This window comes from Anopheles funestus, chromosome 3RL (genome assembly GCF_943734845.2).
Source record: "Anopheles funestus chromosome 3RL, idAnoFuneDA-416_04, whole genome shotgun sequence".
Classification (NCBI taxonomy): domain Eukaryota; kingdom Metazoa; phylum Arthropoda; class Insecta; order Diptera; family Culicidae; genus Anopheles; species Anopheles funestus.
The window spans coordinates 3355863-3370654 of record NC_064599.1 but is presented as its reverse complement, the minus strand read 5'-3'; the positions used below and the strand labels follow the sequence as shown (position 1 = coordinate 3370654).

General features: G+C 37.7%; 4 protein-coding genes across 6 annotated transcripts in view; all 4 read left to right on the top strand.

The window, feature by feature from the left end:
- The first annotated feature begins 484 nt into the window (after nt 1–484).
- On the top strand, nt 485–3235 carry LOC125771057 (ninjurin-A-like). Its single transcript, XM_049441252.1, has 3 exons — nt 485–1047; nt 2110–2214; nt 2285–3235. The coding sequence occupies exons 1-3, from the start codon at nt 919–921 to the stop codon at nt 2654–2656; spliced, it is 606 nt and encodes a 201-aa protein (XP_049297209.1). The 5' UTR covers nt 485–918; the 3' UTR covers nt 2657–3235.
- Nucleotides 3236–3357: 122 nt separating this feature from the next.
- Nucleotides 3358–14792, top strand: part of LOC125771051 (ficolin-2-like) — a 49501-nt gene continuing 38066 nt past the window's right edge. Inside the window, exons 1-4 of one of the 2 annotated variants that reach the window (XM_049441241.1) lie at nt 3358–4784; nt 4847–5940; nt 6462–6651; nt 7176–7555. In XM_049441241.1, the coding sequence (XP_049297198.1) occupies nt 3778–4784; nt 4847–4973 (1134 nt within the window). In that variant the 5' untranslated portion in view covers nt 3358–3777 and the 3' untranslated portion in view covers nt 4974–5940; nt 6462–6651; nt 7176–7555. The remainder of the gene's footprint in view (nt 4785–4846; nt 5941–6461; nt 6652–7175; nt 7556–14792) is intronic. The other variant, XM_049441242.1, reaches the window with a different exon arrangement.
- Nucleotides 7987–10031, top strand: LOC125771058 (ninjurin-A-like). Its single transcript, XM_049441253.1, has 2 exons — nt 7987–8244; nt 8318–10031. The coding sequence occupies exons 1-2, from the start codon at nt 8206–8208 to the stop codon at nt 8684–8686; spliced, it is 408 nt and encodes a 135-aa protein (XP_049297210.1). The 5' UTR covers nt 7987–8205; the 3' UTR covers nt 8687–10031.
- LOC125771056 (ninjurin-A-like) lies at nt 10649–14377 on the top strand. Of its 2 annotated transcripts, none has more exons than XM_049441251.1 (3): nt 10649–11222; nt 13118–13462; nt 13532–14377. In XM_049441251.1, exons 1-3 carry the CDS (start codon nt 11064–11066, stop codon nt 13901–13903), a joined length of 876 nt encoding a protein of 291 aa, XP_049297208.1. In that variant the 5' UTR covers nt 10649–11063; the 3' UTR covers nt 13904–14377. The 2 variants fall into 2 exon arrangements, with proteins under 2 accessions (XP_049297208.1, XP_049297207.1); XM_049441250.1 differs by having other exon boundaries at nt 13115–13462.

Sequence of the window (14792 nt, the reverse complement as noted above, 5' to 3'; positions counted from 1 at the left end):
CTTAACGGACTCAATTTCGGATAAATGGGCGCTTCTTTAATACACACAAAGATCAATTCACTTCAATCGATTGGTATTATTAAGTTTTTTGTTCAAATTGCTTCATACACAACCCTACTTCATGGTATTGAAAATTATTTTCAAATGGGTTTTTGCTTAACTTTTGCAAACAAACCGGTTAGAATGCACTCGAGGGTTGTTCGACAAGTATCTGACCGAAGCGAGCGATCGATTATTATAAGAAAATAAATTATTGAACATTAAATTTAATTGAAGAATTTCTTTACTTTATTTTGCAATAAAAGTAAAAGTAAAGAAAAAGAAATATTGTAATTCTTTCGTCACACAAAAAAACTATTTCATAACTCAAGCATCGTTCAGTGAACCCTCGCATTAATACCGCTCATATAAATGCGATGGCACACAAACCAGCGCAAAAATATGTTTGGTTTGGTTTTCCCCAAACATTCGCCCAGCATTCGCAATGGGATCAGACAGACGGCTGCTCAGTTCGTGCCATGTTCTGTTAAGGGGTAGTTTACTATCCCCTTGATCTCCATCGAAACCCACGCCATGGAAGGGTGAGCGACGATCGAGCAATAACAGACGTAGTATTATTGTGTGTCGGTTGATTCATTGGAGCCGGTCAAGTGAATCGCAACCGGTGTTGTCGTGAAATGTAAACATTCTGTAAGTTCTTACTGCCATTCTAGACAAGGTGCGTTCCCAAACCTTACCGGCAATATTTGGCAAGTGCAATAATACAGAATGTTAATTGCTTATTTCAATTCTGTCATCTCGTGCCGGGTGCAGTGAAATAATATTCTGTTAGTGATGTGATTGTGTTAGTGAAGATAGAGAGAAACATTTATTAATAAAGTGAAACCAAATTTCTGCAAAGAAACGGTGCCTTTCAACATGCCATCGACGGAGGATTCTACAGCATTAATAAACAACATCGAAACCAATGGTAGCGATGTGCCAAATGCAAGACAGGTCAATCCAAGTCAGTTACTGTCCAGCGGATCACCCCCTAACGGACGTGGTGTGAGTATGTCTTTCATTTCTTTTTGCGTTTCTGTTCTACGCACGATCATGATTGGGATTCACCGCGTTGATCGGCATACGGCAACGTGCGATTAAAAAATGCAGGTCTTAAGGATGACTCATTTCTTAGATTGGATTATCGATTCAGTGCTAAAGAAAAAATAGCATAGGCAAAATAAAGAAAGAGAAATATAAATTAAGAAAAGAGTAGAGCAAAACTTATTAACTAAAGCACCAGAAAGCAAACATTGTGATAACAAAAACATGAGAACTGAAACAAATAAATTGCGAATTTGATAAGACCATTCGATAGAGGGCAACGTTCCTGATCTTGCTTAAAATATAGCGATCAAAAGTCTTTGTCGTTGCGTTTTTACTTCTGTTGCTACAGCAAGATTGGTCGTGCAGAAGCCTTCCCAAAATGAGGCGTCTTAAATTAATCTAATCATAACTTGGCAAGGCAACCGACAAAGTCGTTCATGCACACTTTGCAAAGCGTACTTAAAACTGCAGAATAATCATCAGATATCTTGAAAGAATTGAAGGGGATTCCCTTAGTTAAAACATGCTTGTAAAACCACACAGAGTACAGAGTACAAAGAGAAAAGGAAAGTGATAGCTCGATACGGACGCAAGAATCAGTAAGCGTCTCTCAGTCTATGCTACAGTAGCCTCCTCAGAACATCCATTTCCTCCTTTCCAAAGCTTCTGCGGGTACGACCAACAAGTCGAGGCATCTGATGGCGTTGCTTCGGTTGTGTCAAATAGCAGTACAATCAAGTGTAAGCCTGGTCACTCCAAGCACACAAGAATAAATATGACATCGATGGCTTTTCTTAGGTTTAATTTTATTAACTTTAAAAGAGGTGTGTTTTAAAATGTTAATGTACCGAGAACAGGGGTATATCCGTCTTCTCCGTCTCTACTCGCTATTTGAAATCTCGTCGTACAGAATGTTTTGTCCCTTATCGACATCGATATTGTTGCCTTCAAGGCACATTCTTGAATTAACACTATGATAACTACTTCTGCTGATAACAACTCGTTCGTTCTACTCGACAGTCAACAACCAACTACGGCTCAGTAAATGCAGCAGGTGTAACTCACAATCAACCTTCATCAATACCTGTATATCGACCCGGTGTTAATCCAGATGGGACACATGTTGTAAGTGAAAAAAAGACAACTTTCATACAACATGGATATTTGACTGATATTAATTATGCTCTCTCTATAGATTCACATCAGCGACGATGGACATATCATTCCGAACATTAATGTGTACCAACAGAAAAAAAGCCTCGCACAGGGTATGATGGATTTGGCACTTCTATCGGCCAACGCTAATCAGCTACGTTACGTGCTCGAATCGTGCCAAAATCATCCCTTCTTCTACGTCAATCTCGTCTTCGTCTCAACCAGCATTTTCGTTCAGGTAGTGGTCGGTTTTGGGTTAATCTGGAAAAGCCAGTATAACATGAACAACCCGGATGATTATCGTGCGGCAACACGGATCAACAATCTCGTCTCGATCGGTATCTTCATCATAACGCTCGTTAACGTGATGCTATCGGCGTTCAGTATTGCAGAAATCAGCGAAAAAAAGTAGTCTATTTGCTTAAAGAATTGTTAGTATACAATGAATGATGAAGAGTGTGCATTTATTCGATAGCGATAAGAATTTATCTTAGAACAAAAAGTATGATGAAAATAAGGCATTTCGTCGTCTTCTCGGCTAATGTTTTAGATATTTTGGATACCAATACTGCCTTACTGACAACAGGAAATCTCTTAATGGGTCAAATATAACAAGATTTTTTTCATCGTTAAGATGTTCTTATCTTGGCGGAAAAATAGTTATATATTGTTACAATAAATGTTGGTTACGCCTAGACGGATAGAATAAAATTGATTTTATAATAAAGACGACATACGGCAAGGCCGTTTGAGCAGAATTTACCATTTGTTTTTGTTTTTTTAAACGATAATCTGCAACCACATATTCTAAAGAAAAATATCTGTATTAGCCTTAGATTATTAGGAAGTTGAATTAATTTTGAATTAGTCATTCAAATAAATTTAAAATTTCAACATAAATGTCCATAAACAATGTGAATTTTGAAAAAAAAAAAACTAAATGAAATATTTCAGAAATATTTCAAACCGCTGCGGGAGCAGATGATTTAAAACATTTTCGTTTAACAGATTATATTTCGAGAGTGAATTTTACAGGTTTTTCTTAAAGTTATATAGTAGTTACATAGTTACATATAGTAGTTACGTTGAAAGGGAGGTGGGGTGGTAACTGGTTGTTGTGTTACGTAGGACGATTTCCCCATGATCGTCCGGTAAAAATCTCCAGAAATGATTCTTCGACACCAAAAGAAAAGAAAAGAGTTTTATTGATGGCTTTACTCTGGGATCATTTACTCTCGGTTTTTTCAAAGAACCAGAAATGAGAATGAAGATAGAATCAGAGAACGAAAACAGAGTGTGTTTGTGTATGTAATAAGAGAACAACAAAATGCAACAGAATGTGCTAACAACACATACATCCAGTAAGGGTGAAGTATTCTGACAAACCATGAGAAATAATGAAAAAATCCCCGCGACCGTAATACGTATTTCACACATTTTTTATCATAATAAACCACAACGCAAGGATGCGGTTTCGTGGACTGGTCACTCTCTCTCTAGTATAAAAGAGCAAGATGCGCAAAACTTTAAAGTATGTTTCATTTTAAACGCCGAGTGCTTCTCACGTACGTAAAGATGCGAGCGTTAATTGTCCTTTTGGTTCTGGTTTACTGTGCCGTTGTGAAAGGTGAGGAAAGTGTATCAAATCTGCAGAATGCTCCAAATTCACAAACAGGATTTGCATTTGAGATGCTTATGGCAAAACTTAACAGTCTGGAGCATCACTTTGTCGAAAAGCAACTAAAAAATGAAGAACAAATGACAGTTCTAAGCGCTAGAATTGATCATCTTGTGAAAACCGTTGAAAACTTATCCTGGATTGTGCAAAACACGGCTGAAACTGTAAACCATCTTGGTTTGAATCGGAAACACATGCAGCACAATGTTACCGTAATACAGCGTGATCTTGTGCAGCTTCTAGCCGGTCAGAAGCTGTTGGTAACGGCGCATCAGTTTGGTGAATATCTTCGACAGAAAGGATGCAACACATCGCACATTTCGTTTCTCAGTGACAAACACTACACCACGTACAGATCATGCAACAAGGTACCGTTTTCACAGTCCGGAGTGTACAGCATAAGACCGGAAAAACCTTTCAAACAACCGTTCACGGTACTGTGCGATCAAGAGTACGAATCGGGCGGTTGGGTTGTGATTCAACATCGTTTCGATGGTTCGATCAATTTCTACCGCGAGTGGGCTGAGTATAAGGATGGGTTTGGCAATCTGGATGGTGAGTTCTGGCTGGGGTTGGAACGCATCCATCAGCTAACCGCTTCGACACCGCACGAGTTGGTGATCTTGTTGGAAGATTTCGACGGTAACAGGACGGTTGCCAAGTACGATCGCTTTCAGATTGGTAGCGAGCTCCACAATTATGCGCTCACAAGAATAGACGGATACACCGGTACGGCTGGAGACTCTTTAAGTGATTTGAAGGGAAGGCCATTTACCACACAAGACAAAGATAATGATACGGCGGGTGAAAACTGTGCCGTAACGTATGCTGGAGCTTGGTGGTATGCCGCCTGTCATGCGAGGTATGTCAAACAAAGTTTTTTTTTTCAAATAATTTCACACAAAAACTGTCGTTTACTTGCAGCAATCTGAATGGTAAATATCTACGCGGGGAAACTAAGGAATTTGCCACGAGTATGGTGTGGAAATCGTTTCGAGGATATCACTACTCACTGAAATCTTCGAAAATGATGATAAGACCAAAAATGTAAAACAAAGCTGTCACTTTTGATCTTCGAATTGTGTTAATTAAAAGAAGAGATGGTATGCATGGTTTAAAATGCGAAATTTTAACGACTTTGTAAATGCAGGGTTCGTAAATGAGTTTCTCCTCAAGAACTAGTTTCTTTCGGAATAATTCGAAAAACGTTTGTGACTTTCCTTTGTAAAATAAAATTTAATAATAAACCCGTAACAAAATAGTACAGCTAAAGTCTGAAATAAGAACCCCCCCCCCGACACAGGTTAAAGATTGGCGATCCGTTGGATACCGACCGAGTTATAGGCAAAACTTGGTGCAAAAATAAACCTTTTGAAATTTTTAAATTTTTATATTTATTTTATTTTTTTCTGATTTTTTATTCTTTTTTTAATTTAAAGCATTATTTGAGTGAAAAGAAACTCATTGCAACAAATTGGCATTAAAATAAATCAATTTAATTTTTTTTGAAAATTTTCTCAAAAAAAACGTAAGGGGTAAGCCTTATGAAATTTTCGAGTGGAAAATTTTTTGAAAATTTTTTTCTGATTTTTTATTCTTTTTTTAATTTAAAGCACTATTTAAGTGAAAAGAAACTTATTGCAACAAATTCCCAGCAAAATATATCACATTTAAAATTTTTGCTACATTGCTCAAAAATGAGGAAAATTTTACATTTTCTCAAACAGGGTAAGGAACTTGGTTCCTCGCATAACTTCTCGCACAGACATCTGAGGGCATGGCCGTCCAAGAAGAAAATGTAGCCATTGGTGCCATCTATCCACCACAGGTTAAAGATTGGCGATTCGTTGGATACCGACCGAGTTATAGGCAAAATTTGGTGCAAAAATGAGGAAAATTTTACATTTTCTCAAACAGGGTAAGGAACTTGGTTCCTCGAATAACTTCTGGCACAGACATCTAAGGACATGGCTGTCCAAGAAGAAAATGTAGCCATTGGTGCCATCTATCCACCACAGGTTAAAGATTGGCGATTCGTTGGATACCGACCGAGTTATAGGCAAAATTTGGTGCAAAAATGAGCCTTTTGGAATTTTGAATTTTTTATATTTTTTTTTTTTCTGATTTTTTATTCTTTTTTTAATTTAAAGCATTATTTGAGTGAAAAGAAACTCATTGCAACAAATTGGCATTAAAATAAATCAATTTATTTTTTTTTGAAAATTTTCTCAAAAAAAACGTAAGGGGTAAGCCTTATGAAATTTTCGAGTGGAAAATTTTTTGAAAATTTTTTTCTGATTTTTTAATATTTTTTTAATTTAAAGCACTATTCAAGTGAAAAGAAACTTATTGCAACAAATTCCCAGCAAAATATATCACATTTAAAATTTTTGCTACATTGCTCAAAAATGAGGAAAATTTTACATTTTCTCAAACAGGGTAAGGAACTTGGTTCCTCGCATAACTTCTCGCACAGACATCTGAGGGCATGGCCGTCCAAGAAGAAAATGTAGCCATTGGTGCCATCTATCCACCACAGGTTAAAGATTGGCGATCCGTTGGATACCGACCGAGTTATAGGCAAAACTTGGTGCAAAAATGAAGAAAATTTTACATTTTCTCAAACAGGGTATGGAACTTGGTTCCTCGAATAACTTCTGGCACAGACATCTGAGGGCATGGCTGTCCAAGAAAAAAATGTAGCCATTGGTGCCATCTATCGACCACAGGTTAAAGATTGGCGATCCGTTGGATACCGACCGAGTTATAGGCAAAACTTGCTGCAAAAATGAGCCTTAGTAAATTTTAATTTTTTTGAATTTTTTGATTTTTTTATTATTTTTCACTCTTTTTTTTATTTAAAGCATTACTTGAGTGAAAAGAAACACATTGCAACCAATTGGCATTAAAATAAAACAATTGAATTTTTTTTGCAAAATTTCCCAAAAAAATGGCAAGGGGTAAGCCTTATGAAATTTTAGAGTGGAAAATTTTTTTGAAATTTTTTTCTGATTTTTTATTCTTTATTTAACTTAAAGCATTATTCGAGTGAAAAGAAACTTATTGCAACAAATTCGCTTTAAAATATATCACATTTTTAAATTTTACTACATTGCTCAAAAATGAGGAAACATTTACATTTTCTCAAACAGGGTATGGAACTTGGTTCCTCGAATAACTTCTGGCACAGACATCTGAGGACATGGCTGTCCAAGAAGAAAATGTAGCCATTGCTGCCATCTATCCACCACAGGTTAAAGATTGGCGATTCGTTGGATACCGACCGAGTTATAGGCAAAATTTGGTGCAAAAATGAAGAAAATTTTACATTTTCTCAAACAGGGTATGGAACTTGGTTCCTCGAATAACTTCTGGCACAGACATCTGAGGGCATGGCTGTCCAAGAAAAAAATGTAGCCATTGGTGCCATCTATCGACCACAGGTTAAAGATTGGCGATCCGTTGGATACCGACCGAGTTATAGGCAAAATTTGGTGCAAAAATGAAGAAAATTTTACATTTTCTCAAACAGGGTATGGAACTTGGTTCCTCGAATAACTTCTGGCACAGACATCTGAGGGCATGGCTGTCCAAGAAGAAAATGTAGCCATTGGTGCCATCTATCGACCACAGGTTAAAGATTGGCGATCCGTTGGATACCGACCGAGTTATAGGCAAAATTTGGTGCAAAAATGAAGAAAATTTTCTTTTTTTTTTTTTGAATTTTTTGATTTTTTTATTATTTTTCACTCTTTTATTCATTTAAAGCATTATTAAAGAGAAAAGAAACTCATTGCAACCCATTGGCATTAAAATAAAACAATTTAATTTTTTTTGCAAAATTTCCCAAAAAAATCGTAAGGGGTAAGCCTTATAAAATTTTAGAGTAGAAAATTTTTTTGAAATTTTTTTCTGATTTTTTATTCTTTATTTAACTTAAAGCATTATTCGAGTGAAAAGAAACTTATTGCAACAAATTCGCTTTAAAATATATCACATTTTTAAATTTTACTACATTGCTCAAAAATGAGGAAAATTTTACAAGAAAGTCATTCATCGTACAACACAAAACCAAGCACACGAACCCTGTACCCCGCCGTTATGCGCCCCTGAACCGGGTGCGTAGTTTATTTTCGTGTTGGCAGCGCACGATGCGGTGCACGATTTCGTATTCATCCCGCCTTGACGCTTAGTTGTTGGTGAGAAATCTGTCCGTCTACACGCAGCCGCTGACAACCGGAACCCCGAGTTTCGGTGTGGAACCAGTTTTCGGGTGAAAAGCAATGGCATTAAGCGCAAACGATGGTTCGCTACCACCGACCGTAAGTAACACCGCCATCGGTCGATCCCTTTCGAAAGGTTTAAAAATCAATTCGCTTACGTTTGCTACGGCAGGTTGAGCAGGGTGCCGGTTTACCCGAGGTGATCCCGAACGTGAATGTGTACCAGCAGAAGAAAACGTTGGCCCAGGGTATGATGGATCTCGCGCTTCTGTCCGCCAACGCTAACCAGCTACGTTACGTGCTGGAAACGTACGAACGTCATCCATACTACATCTTCAGCCTAATCTTTATCTCCGTGAGTTTGCTCGTCCAGGTAGCGGTCGGTGTCGGACTGATCATGAACAGTCGGTACGATGTGAACGATCGGAAGGAGATATGCAAGGCAAACAAGATCAACGACCTCATCACGATCGGCATCTTTCTCATTACGCTCGTGAATGTGTTGATCTCCGCATTTGGGGTTGCCCCACGTGGACCATAATAACGTCGCGAAGGAAGTGCCATTTTTTTATACAATACTCGAAAAACCCCGGATTGAATGCAGTTGCAGCACAAGTTTGTATCGGTGCAAAGTGCATCAGCGTATGTGCGGTATGATGAGAAACGGTGAAGCGAGAGAGAAAGACACAAAGAGAGAGAGTGTTTGTGTGCGAATGTTCTAAAGTAATTCTTCATCGTTTTGTATGTTGTTGGGTGCAGTTTATTTTACAGCTGTTTCCGATAAAATTAGTCACCCACAACGTGGAAAACATGCAACTCTCCCTCCTCCAATTTTAGAGAGTTCGATTTTGGAAGAATATTTTAAAAAAATCGTTACCGATAGTCGAGAGGGTTGCAACACAAACCGCACCCTGCTTGAAAAAATTGTGAACCGCAATTAAACATAATTGCTTTTAAGTTCTTTTTATATATAAAAAAACACACGCAAGTGTATGTTCAAATAATGTTATGTAAATTTAATTCTACCCCATAAACCGGTCTCCCGGCAGTGTCTGCAGAATGGGAGGATTTGTTTTCCTTCTCCTAACGCGTTTATAACCCGATAAGCACTTTGCAAAAAGACGAAAATATGCCAAATAGGAGCTAACAAAGATAAAGGAGATAAAGATGGTTCTCTCGGCGAAACTTCTAATGCAGCAATAGATGATATTTTATGCAAAAAGTTTGCAGCTTATCAACTCCATCACACGGAGAGATATGACTTTGTACAGCATTTTGTAGATTTGTATAAATAAAAGAGAAAAAATTGCTTAAAACTGTCTCTTCTCTGTACACATGTTGAGCGAATGGAGGCTATTAATTAAATTAAATGACTCCCGAAAAAGAAAAGAAACAAACGCTAAAAATTTATCTTCCATGTTACGCTACCATATCACGCAGGTGCTAACCACTTCGCTTGAAAGTCGAGATCGGAATAAAATCAACGAAAAAGGTAAGTTAGCATAGTCAGTTCTACGGAATTGGTCATGTTGACGTTATCAATTAAAATGGTTGATTTGAGGAGAACACAAAGAAGAACAATGTTCCCGCTATCGTTCAATCGGTGTTTTACCTTTCGGTCTTAGAACATTGCGTCACATAACAACATCAACTCAGAAGTGGAAAGACAAAAATGCTAAAATAACGAAATTTAAATTGGTGCTATTAAGTTCCGCCGGTCCGTTTCCCGATCGCCCGGAGGGTTTCATCCCTCCGGAATCATGGCCGGCGGTTACAAAGACAGTGAACGTCACATGACGTTCGTATGGATTCCCCGCGAAAAATCCAGCCGTTGGATGGAAAGTAATGAAACCGGTTAGCATGCAATCGTCGGTTGGTAGAAAAGTTTTTTACCCCAGCAAGCGATCGATCAATTGATCAATTGTGAATTAAAATTCGGATTTGCAAATTATAACATTTTTTTAAGAAATGATTAATAAAAAAAAAGTATTAAGGAAATTATTATAAACAAGCAAAATAAAATTAAACTAAAAAAGTGATACAAATATCACACACAAAATAAATTAATTCGCAACCAAAAAGGGATGTGAAGCTGGAGAGAAAATTATAAAGAAAAAATATATTAAAGTTAGAGATAAAAACACCAAATTTGAAGTATTACGACGAAGTATTTTTATGTGAATAAAAAATGATACTAAATTCGCTGAGTGTAAGGCCCATAAAAACTTATAAAACACTTAATTATTGACACTTAATTTAAAATATGTTTAAAAACTAATCAAATATTACTCTTTTACAAATCGAAAACAATCATTTAGGTTACTTTAAATTCATAAATTCAATAAAAAAAAATAACTTTGATTAAACTGGAGCCAATCATCATTCTATCAACCCTCGCACAAACACCGCTCCATTGCGTGCGATCGCACACAAACCTACGCAAGGATATGTTTGGCTTGGTTTTCCGCAAATTTACCCCCCGAGCGTACAGCAACGGCACCAGACGGCAGCTCAGTTCGTGCCGGGTTGCGTCGTGGTACAGTCCACTATTCACTTTTGCTCCGTTCGTAAACCACGTTGTTCTTTCGGTGAGTGACGATCGAGCTACAAACCGGTCGGTAGTATTATTGTGTGTCGGTTGATTCATCAGAGCCGGTCAAGTGTATCGCTACTGTCGCAATTATTTCCACCGGCTCAAACGGCATTCTATGCCTTAACCCTACCAGTGACCCTTGACAAAGTGGAATAATTGTGAAATTTAATTTCTTTTTTTCCGACCATTTTGCCAATTTCGTTGTGTCGTGTTACGCGAAGCAGTGTTCGTTTGGTGGTGTGTTTTTGGTGGAAAAGCTGAGACAAACATTTCTTCATCAAGTGATCTTCTGAAACGAATAAAAAAAAACGTTTCACCCTTCAACATGACATCAACGGCAGAGAAAGATGCAGCAGCAGTAGAAATTAACATGGAAGCTATTGATGTGCCAGATGCCGGACGAGCCACTCCAAGACAGACGCTATCCGTTGGTTCACCCGCTAACGGACGTAACGGCGGCAACAATCGGAGCCGGTCGAATAGCGTGAGTTTTTTTTTTGGTTTGTTATTTTATTTTGTGCTTCCCTTCTACGCGTGATCATGATCGCGACCCAACCCTAAATCACGGTCACGGCAATGCGCGCGCGAGAGAAAAAAAGATGTTCGTCTAAATGATGACGCATTCGTTCGATTTTGGGAATACACGGAAACCTTTTAGCATATCAGTGATGAGTAAAGATATGGGGAGAATGGGGGAATTTCCGACCTGCAACATGAGATGAAATCCCCCAACATGTTCACGGCCACGAATGAATGTTACTAGCAGCAAACACAAAATAAATGCGCCAGCAACATTCTTATCCATTGCTAACCGGTTTGATGACATTACAGATTCCGCGCGAACAATCCAATCGCGACAGCGCATTCATATCGGTATGTTTCCTTCCTTTCAAAAGGGCACATTTGAAGAAAAAAATGGAGGGAAAAAACGTTTGTCGACGTAGCGTATCGTTTTGTTTAGATTGCTTCTAGCTTAACTTCTAGCAGTGGATAAATTTCCCATACGTTGTTGACGTGGTTTGTGTAGTGAATAGCATCCAATAATGTTGAATGAATATATCCAGAGCGGTACGATTGATTTACTATTTCAATTGTATTTAAATTAGCACATAAAATTCTCACTGCCAAAAAGGTACGTTTAACGTCCGCTGTTAGTCATTTATCATCTTGCTAAAACAAGAACCTTATTCCAAGCACCAATGCGTGTGAATGGAATGAAAACAATTAAAAAGTAAACTAACAGTAGAGTAGCATTACACAGGCAGTGGTTTGTTTGACTTAAGAGAAGCATGATAAGTATAATTAAAACACTAACAACGTAAATTGCGAATTGATAAGCCGTTCTAAAGGCGATAACGTTCTTTGTCGTTATGAATTTCGCAAACCAAGAGTGTCGAACATGGTTTTTATTTATTTAATGATATTGCTATTTAAATAAAGAGTGTATTCTGGCCATTCTGGTTAAGTGCAGTTCAACTGTTTTCTTTTATGTATCAATGCGGTAGATTAATTTTATTTGTTTTTTTGCTTTACTTTTTATGATCGTTCTTGAACGATCAACAGTTAATCCATTGAAACTGATCTTTTATTTCTTATTTTACCTATTTTGTGCCATTAGTGGGTCATTTCAGAGAGTGTTTCTTGATTTTAATGACTCTTGAGTAAATACGAAATTACGATAAAACCCTTGATGTTCGAGCGTGCTTAAAGCGCAGGTTAACGACTGGCCATATTGGGTTTTAAATGCACGGTTTGTCGAGGGAATGAAGCACAATCTTCCATACGAAAACTTTTAAATTAAACTGATTTTTTTCAGTATGCTTCAACCTATAGTTAATCAGTTGTTCATTTAACGAACAGTTATAATATAACTTATTTGTTTGTTAATAAATATTATAGTTAGCTTCGCAGAACACTTCATTCTATTCTAACCGATGTTGGACACCCTTGAAGCGTTTGATAATTGCCATGCGTAAGGGCAGTTGTACGTGACATAACTTAAAACCGCAACGTCGACTCCACCACTTGCGGTTCAGTTCCATCACTGAATAATGCTTCTGCGATTGATGCACCCCGTTTGTTTGTTTGTTTGTTTCCGACTTGCGATTTGCTCATGTTTCAGTACACCCTTCTACCGTTATTTCTTTTTAATCATCTTTCGCTGCACTCCGAAAGATGTGGTACGCGCGAAAAGAAATAAAACTTTCACCCTGCAATTTTGGGCAACTTTTCGAGACCGTTCGTTGATCTTTAACAGCTTTGGAAGCAGGTCGACAAACTACCATCGGTTCGGTGAAGAAAACAATCTGTGTAACTGCAAAACAGATTTAATGAGCTTGTGTTTTTCTTTTCTTTTCTTTTCATTGCAAATTTAAGCAGCGATCACCATCTCGTAGGGCAAAGCGTGATACAGAGAAAGCTCGCACTGATGCGATTCCATTGCTGCCCGTTCCGAACGAATCGAATCTGCCACCCCAGGAACCGCCGATCGCCGGACCAGAGTTCGATGATGAAGATTCGCTGGACAACGGTATCGATTTGAATGATCCCAAAAACAATCATGGCATTGACAGTGGATTTTTGGATCCGATCGATAATGGATCGGTCGACACAACGGGTGTAACACGTCCCGGACGTCGAGGAGGTCGTCGCAATCAAACACCATCCGTCCCCGTCTATCGACCGGGTTTTGCACCGGGTTTTAATCCAGATGGAACACGTAATGTAAGTGATCAATCGCACTCTTTTGTACAATATGAATATATTAATGACTTTCTTTCCTCATCACAATAGATTGAAACCACCGACAGTGGACAGGTCATTCCGGACGTGAATGTGTACCAGCAGAAGAAGAACTTGGCGCAAGGTATGATGGATTTGGCCCTTCTGTCCGCCAACGCTAACCAGCTCCGTTATGTGCTCGAGTCGTACAAACGTCATCCGTACTTCTACGTCAATCTCATCTTCATCTCGACCAGCATTATCGCACAAGTAGCGGTCGGTATTGGGTTGATCTGGAAGAGTCGGTATAACATCAAGAACGAGAATGACTTTTGCAAGGCAGATCGAATCAACAATCTCATCACGATCGGTATTTTCATCATAACGCTCGTTAATGTGCTGATATCGGCATTCGGTGTTGCAGAACCACAACCGGTTGCGTGATCGTAGTCTTTTGGATTTTTATGTGAAACACTTATGTCGATAATGTTACGAGTATAGATAGAATAGATGATGCATAGATTATGCATTTAAACATTGCCGTCAGCAATGAACTCGAAATACGAACCATTAAACTAATGTATTATATATTTAAGAAACCAATGCTGCCTTACCGACAACAGCAAAATAGCTAGTCGGTCGTATTAAGCAAGAATTTATTTCATCCAATAAAACATTCTTAATTTGGAGAAATAGTCGTCTCCATAATGTCACAATAAAGTAAGATTTCGTCAGGCAGGAAGCGATGAAAATCTTCCAAAAACATGATTTCTTCATCATCTTTCTAACAGTTTAGGAGATTGCACTAACGCAAGTAACTCTTAGACCACTTAGACCAGGCAAAGTGTGGAATATTTGTTATTATTCAAGTTGTTTGTACAATGTCCAAATTTTGCAATAAATAATTTTAACAAACAATTGTCTTTATTTTAATATAAAACATATTTATTTTAAAACATGTTGTGCTTTACTAAATTTCACAACTCATTTCATGGACAATGCATGAAAAATGTTGCATTACAGGGTTGGTATGCAACAAACAGTTCATTTTTGTATGAATTATATTTAATGTGAATACTTGAATAAATTTAACAAGAATATTTTTTCATTGTGTCATAAAAATAAAAAAAGTTGTTTTATTAAACTATTTCAATCAGAAATATCAATAGCAGAGTGAAGCAAGTAACCCTGCCTAAAAATGTTGTACATGCTCTAAATACTTGCATACAAGAAAACATTTAGCTATGCCAGAGATGGCGAACCCTTTTTTTATGTTTTGTTGCTCTGATATTTGTTAGTTTTCTTTTATTATTTGCTTGGTGATTGAATACAA

Bases quoted from the DNA above. Each gene is read 5' to 3' on its own strand.
- LOC125771057 (XM_049441252.1), top strand. From the start codon at position 919: ATGCCATCGACGGAGGATTCTACAGCATTAATAAACAACATCGAAACC. The intron at 1,048-2,109 runs GTGAGTATGTCT...TCTACTCGACAG, and splicing joins CACCCCCTAACGGACGTGGT to TCAACAACCAACTACGGCTC. The intron at 2,215-2,284 runs GTAAGTGAAAAA...CTCTCTCTATAG, and splicing joins ATCCAGATGGGACACATGTT to ATTCACATCAGCGACGATGG.
- LOC125771058 (XM_049441253.1), top strand. From the start codon at position 8,206: ATGGCATTAAGCGCAAACGATGGTTCGCTACCACCGACC. The intron at 8,245-8,317 runs GTAAGTAACACC...TTGCTACGGCAG, and splicing joins ATGGTTCGCTACCACCGACC to GTTGAGCAGGGTGCCGGTTT.
- LOC125771056 (XM_049441250.1), top strand. From the start codon at position 11,064: ATGACATCAACGGCAGAGAAAGATGCAGCAGCAGTAGAAATTAACATG. The intron at 11,223-13,114 runs GTGAGTTTTTTT...TGCAAATTTAAG, and splicing joins ATCGGAGCCGGTCGAATAGC to CAGCGATCACCATCTCGTAG. The intron at 13,463-13,531 runs GTAAGTGATCAA...TCATCACAATAG, and splicing joins ATCCAGATGGAACACGTAAT to ATTGAAACCACCGACAGTGG.